This window comes from Phaseolus vulgaris, chromosome 8 (assembly GCF_051622355.1).
Source record: "Phaseolus vulgaris cultivar YP4 chromosome 8, ASM5162235v1, whole genome shotgun sequence".
Classification (NCBI taxonomy): Eukaryota; Viridiplantae; Streptophyta; class Magnoliopsida; order Fabales; family Fabaceae; genus Phaseolus; species Phaseolus vulgaris.
This window is the reverse complement of record NC_143505.1, coordinates 56,758,273-56,765,288: the sequence shown is the minus strand read 5'-3', so window position 1 is coordinate 56,765,288 and position 7,016 is coordinate 56,758,273. Positions and strand designations below refer to the sequence as shown.

At 32.5% G+C, this 7,016-nt stretch overlaps 1 protein-coding gene across 2 annotated transcripts; it reads left to right on the top strand.

Annotated features, from left to right (window-relative positions):
* The first annotated feature begins 285 nt into the window (after window positions 1–285).
* Window positions 286–6,603, top strand: LOC137825791 (Fasciclin-like arabinogalactan family protein). Of its 2 annotated transcripts, XM_068631582.1 has the most exons (3): window positions 306–572; window positions 4,607–4,638; window positions 5,748–6,603. In XM_068631582.1, the coding sequence occupies exon 3, from the start codon at window positions 5,847–5,849 to the stop codon at window positions 6,447–6,449; it is 603 nt and encodes a 200-aa protein (XP_068487683.1). In that variant the 5' UTR covers window positions 306–572; window positions 4,607–4,638; window positions 5,748–5,846; the 3' UTR covers window positions 6,450–6,603. The 2 variants fall into 2 exon arrangements, with proteins under 2 accessions (XP_068487682.1, XP_068487683.1); XM_068631581.1 differs by lacking the exon at window positions 4,607–4,638 and having other exon boundaries at window positions 286–572.
* Window positions 6,604–7,016: the final 413 nt, after the last annotated feature.

Genomic DNA, 7,016 nt, shown 5'->3' with positions numbered 1-7,016 from the left:
AATTGAAATATTTTTCTGATCTCCTAATTTTTTTTTTTTGCTTGAATTGCTACCAAATATTCATAAGTAAAGATACTCTTTGTATGCAGATAATACTTAATTATTCAATTTAAACGTATTTATTAATTTAAATTTTACGTATAACTGATTTCATAATTTATTTATAACGTCAACTCAGTTAAGTTAAACAGTCCAAATTTTACTTACAGTCATGTTAGATTTTTTTACAGAAATTCAAACCACTTGATGGACTATTACAAAATGGAATTGGTACAGTTAAATATCATTGACAATATATTAAAAATACATTGAAACGGTTAGGCTGACCAGACCGCTTCGGCGAGGCTTCACGCATTCCTTGCGGCGGTGATGAGAGGGAGCTGTTGCGTTTTGAACCGTCGGAAAGAGCAGCGGTTCCGTCTACTTGCGATCTCCACCGTTAAATCAGTCAAGATCAAGCTTCTACTCTGTTGCTGCGTCACCTTCACACTTCTCGCCTTCTCCAGAAGCGCTTTTTCCTTCGTCCTATGGAACAACCAAACGCCGCTTCCTCCTCTCTTCTCCGATTTCAGGTTCTCATTCTTTTCTTCCTTTCTCTCTGCTGCACTTCATTAATTTAATCCCAAAAAATTATCCTATTTCTTAATGCGGATAATTCCAAAAGTTAAATTAAACTATTAAGATCGCTTCGTTTTCGGCAACGGCTTCTTCTTCGGAAAGAGTCTTTTTTGCAGTTTAGGGATTTCCATATATTTGTTGGCTTCTCAGATCCCGCAATATTTTTGTTCCAAACACCAGGTCGGTGAGATAACATAGTTAAATCGTTAAATCATTGAAGTATGGTTAGTTTTAGAGCTCATCACGATTTTATTAAGACGCATTAGAGAGGATAGAGCCTTTCTCGGAGCTAAAAAATAATAAGATTTGTTTATAATATTAATTCATTTCTTTTTCTGTGAATTAATATTATCACTTTTTGTTGATTCAGAGATCTTAATTTATTTACGGTACAAATATATAACAAACAATTTCTTTTTTATGGATGCTTTAATAGAGATGACCCATGGACTTTACATATTCGAATCCTATATATCTCTATATTTTTACTGCCTTAAACTAAATAATTTTTTTTTACTTTATTGTTCAGAATTTTTGAGTTGCTATAATACTAATTCTTTTCTAATTTAATATTTTTTCTTTTGACTAATTATTTAAATTTTTTATTCCAAAATTATGTGAGAGTATTGAATATACTCCAACAAATCTTTCCATTGGAAGGACAAGGGATTAAGGCCATTAGGGTTTAGGGTTATTAGGGTTAGTTTTTTAATCACTTTTTCATCTTTAAATATGAAATGTTTTAATCTTAACTCCTTCGAAAAATATAGTTATGTTTAATCATCACATTTGAGATATTATTCGTTTTGAAATTTAGAGTTTTGTCACGTTTTTATCCTTAAAAGGTTGATTGAAGATTTAAAGAAGAAAAATGTATTTGAATCGTTCTTGCCCCCAATTCATAAGTGATGTCAGATTATTAGGCTTATCAAAACAAGTCTTCAATCGAAAGTTAAAGGAATAAAGATTTGTCTTTGAAACCATTTTTTCATCCTCATAAATTGTGTCAATGTTTCAACCTCAAGTCTGTTGGGATAATATTGTTAGAGTCAATCCTCAAATCCGATGTAGGTGCACTGGAACAAGCCCCCGGTTAAGGGTTAATAGGACGTGTGTTCATCTTCGGAACCACTTTTCCATACCCATAGACTCCATCAATGTTTCATCCTCAAATCTGTTAAGATAACATTATTAGTGTCAATCACCACATTCGAGGTATTGTGCATTTTGATGTTTCAGAGCTCTCTCGACTCGTAAGGCTTAGACGACATGTCATTTGGGTTCTCAAATATTCTAAATGACTTGATCATCGAGTCAAAAATCTAATTGAACATGTTGGGTTCATACACATATTGACTTTTAAGAACATTGATATAAATCATCATATAGTTATGACATTAATTGAGAGGTGTAGAACTGAAACACACATCGTTCATCTGCCATTAAAAGAGACTACAATCACCTTAGAAGATGTTGCGGTTCAACTTGGGTTCTCAATTGATGGAGAACCAGGTGTTAGTAGTGGTGACTTGGCATCCGTCTATGAGGAATTGTTGGGATTTGTGGCACCAAAAATTGTGGTTCAATGAAATACAATCAAAATATCTTGGTTGAATAGTTCAATGAAATCCTAAATCACACGATGCAATTGGTGTTATTATTGCGCAACATGCACGAGCGCACATATTAACATTAATTGGAAGTGTATTGATGTCACAAACATCAGGCAGTCAGGTTTATTTGATGTATCTATTGTTACTCGCTGACTTGAATAATGGATCTAACTTTAGTTAAGGGTCAACTTTGTTGGTGTGTTTGTATCATGCAATGGATCACACTATTAATTATAATCAAGAAAATATCGGATGGTCCATGTTGCTATTAGAATGTTGGGCGTGAGATCGAATGACATGCTTTTCATTGACTATTGATCGATTGAGTGTTGAGTTTTTCACTTGCGAGGAAGTTACTATTTATTCTATTGCTCTCAATGTTGTATGTCTAAAAAATTCATATTAATTATCACATGACAAACATTTATCGTAGGAGGTCTCAAAATTTTCATCGATCAAACACAAGTGCGATAACAATGGTCAAATCTGGAAAATGTGGATCAGCAACAACGGGTAAAATCTGGAAAACGCTAAATCAATTGCAACCGAAATAGGTTATCCTTTCTTCCTCTAACAATTAAATGATTTATGAATAATCCAACAAATTAATAATGTTACTTCCCATTTTTGTGGATTCGTTATCGACAACCTCAAATTAGTGGTCTAATTATAATTTATGTGTTAATTGTAAGTCGGGTGGTTGTACCGGTAATCTGTTTTGCAACTATTGAATTTCATCAAGTTGACCGAGTGATGCTACAATTTAGATATCAACAACCCATGCAGCCTTGATGAAGTGCATGAAGAAGACATGTGTGGAAGAACATATAGGTACTGCCCACAATATCACTAGAGGTGGATAACAATGTGGAATGACCGACAAAACTGTTTAATTTAAGGAATACCACAAAAAAAACCACTTGTGTGATGATTCAACTTACATGTATGGTACATCAATCATACTATCTGCTACGTCTCACCTATAGAGGTCACGTCTTAAGACAGTATAAGTTCAATCTATAACCCATTTCATATTGTAATTTTATTAAACACTACATTAATTATCTTTTTAAATAACATTATGACATCTCACCCGACAGTCAACCCCACCATTCCGAAGGTCACCCTCATCATGTTAGGCCTTCTACAAATGTTGGACAATAAGTCAAACTTCAATCGACCTCGATCAACTACAAAAAATATTTAGCTTTATGGAGTATCACCACAACATATATGCCCAATTTCCTTACCAACAAGTCTCATCAACCTACACCAATTTTCCATCGCATGGGTATATTTTTTCTTCAGGTCCATAGACTTCCATATTATTTTTTGTAATCTAACTTTTTTTAAATATCTAATCATCAACTTCATACATCCTTTTTAATCAAAATAACACATCTAAGTCTTTCTTAAATTATTTCTTCATTTAAAAAAAATTCTTCCAAAAAAACACTGAAGTTGTACATAAATACAATTTCAATATAACTGAATATAACTGAAATTGTACATTACATATAATATGATTTCAATCTTATTTTCTAAAAATTATATTAAAAATGTTAGGAGTCCCTAATTAAAATCGTATTTTTTTCTATGTACGATTTTTGCATAAAATATTTTTTAGTCAATTTACATTAAACTTGTATGTGGTAAATACGAATTCTTTGAATTTTGCAAAATGTATACCCTGATTGACGACTTCTTTGAAATCAAATCGTATTGCATGGGTATGATTTACCTAGTTCTGAAATTAAAAAAAAAAAAAATCTGTCCATTTACGGAAATTTGAATTAAAATTACACTAGTTTTGGAGGGAAAAAACCCTTTTTATCATTTTCTCTGACTCAACAAACAATTTTGAACAGAAAATCGAGTGAATTAAGATCTGGGTTTGGGTGGTTTAGAATTTTGATTATTAACCTAGAACCTGGATTAGGAGAACTCCAACCTCCTTAATCATATATTCTTGATAAATATGTTCGTGGTATTTGGTCGGGGGATTGGGTTATTCATACTAATTTTTTTTTCCTTAAAGACTAATGAGCTTATGTTGCTTGTGATATCATAGGACTCATTATCGTTTAATATCTTGAAATCTTTTGGAAATTTTATTAGTTGGTACTCTGGCAAAAAGCACAATTTTAGGGAAACATCACCTCCAGACAAATTTTGGGTGGCAGGGTCCTACCCTCTTCTCTATATCTTGTCTCGTGGCTTCTAATTTAGAAACACACATAAAAATTTAGCTAGGCACTTCTGGACCCTTTTAGCAATTTGCAATATGCTTTCTGTTTCAGTGAGGGATCACAATTCCACTTAGATTGTTCACTTCCCTATCAAATTTTGGTTTCATATGTCTCCTTTGTTTTCAGAATGTGGACAAGAAAGAAAAACGAAAAAGAAGGTAATCCATTCTAACATTTGACATTCATTGAAGATGGATTATTTTTCCTTTTAAGCCACTAGTTATTACATTACATGGATAAAAAAATTATTATTATAAAAGATAACAATTAGCATTTGTTGAAAAGATACCATTGTAAAATAGATATTGAAACTCATATTGTAATTTATATTAATATGGGTATTGATAATAATAACCAAATTTCTCCATATTTTTTCTCGGCAAAAACAAATACCAAAGTTATGTATAATAATACACCGCTATTCTCTATACTAATAATAACAAAAACTATTGTTATATAAATGCTGAAAACAAGTTTTATAAATAAAGTCTTTCGAAATGAAGATTGTACAAAATAAATAGAGGAAGTTTTCCTTCTGAAAAGATGAGACAGAAGAAAGTCAAACACATCTCATAAAAAGCAGAGAAATCTTAATTTTTTTAGAATGAAAAAGGCAGGAAAAGGTTTTGTATTTGTGTGTATAGGTTTTATTTGCCAGGTTAATTTTGTAAAGAGCATAGGGGGGGTAATGAATAATAGGTTTTATTTAAGTGCTCGGTATTGTTCCGAACAAATTTGGCAAAAACAGTTTAATTGAAGTAAAAGCAAAAGAAGAAGATGAAAGAATGAAAGAAGAAACAGCTCGTAAAGGACTAATATAATTGATTGCTTCTAAAAATATACATAAAATTACCTTGTAAAAAGACTTCAATTTCAATTGTAAATAATAATGTAAGACTTGTAACTTTTGTTCCACAACTTCTTACAAAAGTAATTTTAAAAAAATTAATAAACATAAACTATTTGGTCAACATAGACTAAATCAACAACTTTTTCCAACTATACTTATTAAAAGAATATGGAAGTAAATAACAAAGTATAGTCACCATCAGTGGCGACGATAACTAGAAGTTTAACTGTGGATAACTTGTTTCTTTGATACCAAGATCACTTACTCACTAATCTCAAATTGGCAATTGATCCTTTGACATCAATTGAGTTCCTAGTAGTTTCTGATCCCTTAAGATTCACTTATTAATGGATATTGTACTTTATTTTGTTTCGTTTATTATTACTCTTCAACATTGACTCTCCTTTTCTTGTTTAGAGACTTGGGTGTTGGATTTTGTTGATCAAGGTGAAAAGCTAAGATCTTTATTTTGAGAATAGCAACTATTCAACTATTGGGATACTGGGTTTCATCAAAATGAGGAGGCGTCAAGTTTTGAAGCATTCAATTGCTTATGTAAGCATGTTGGTGTGTGTCTGCTGTTTTTTTATCGTGACCGTGACTGTTCTCAAGCTTCCAGACGCCCCAACAAAGGAAAGTGCAATGGGGTTTTACCCAATAACGAGATCCAGAAAAGTTTCCCCTAAAGATGCCAACTTGGGCAAGTTTGGAGAAATGATGATTGACATGTTGCCCCAAGATCTTGCTTTTACCGTGTTTGTTCCGTCCGAGGAAGCGTTTAAGCGAGATCTGCGTCTGTCGGTGAATGATGCTTTGAAATCGGACAGGTTCAATGATACTTATGCCATTTTGACTCGTATATTGGGATTTTCAGCTGTCCCTCGTGCACTTTCTTCCGCAAATGTGAAATTGGGAGAGCTTGTGAACTATGATTCGTTATCTGGGTTTTCCCTGTACATTTCAAAAGACATCGATGGAATGCTTGTTGTTAACAGGATTCGATCAGAAATAGTGGATGTTAGAAAAAAAGAGATTGTTGTGCATCTCATGGATGGGGTTATTATGGATGCTGAATTTGAGCAATCGGTTCTATCTGACAATGATACAGACGAGGATTGAGTATGGGTGATGCTTTTTTATTTTGGTTATCCTGTAGATATTTTTATTGGAAATAACAGTGTCCCTGGAACTCCAAGAATCACAACCTTAGCTGAACTTGGTGTATTATAAACATCAATTATAAGGATCAATAATCTAAAAGGATTATTAGCGACGTGAAGGGTACAGAACTGCTGCAGAAAGACCTTCTGGCTTTTCTTAGTAGCATTCTTCATTCAGAAAGACCTGTCACTTCCCACCCCTTTTGATTTGGCCCCTCCGATATTGATTTCTTTATTTTTCTTTCCCCCCCTCCTCTCTTCTTTTATTTCCTTCAAATACCATGTTGATCAATGAGATTCCTCCCTATGTATAATATTTTTTGAAGGAAAATTTTGTAACAGTTAACTAGATCTTCGGCTTTATGATTTAAAAAACATGTATTAAGGTATTTTTTATTTTAAAAAATTATAGGCTTTTAAATTTAAAATATATTTTAAAAAGTGAGTTGGATTGGTTTATGTCAGTATAATACATGGATTATTACCATTGGTAAGTTAATCCTTAGGTTGTAGTGGCCCTAACCAG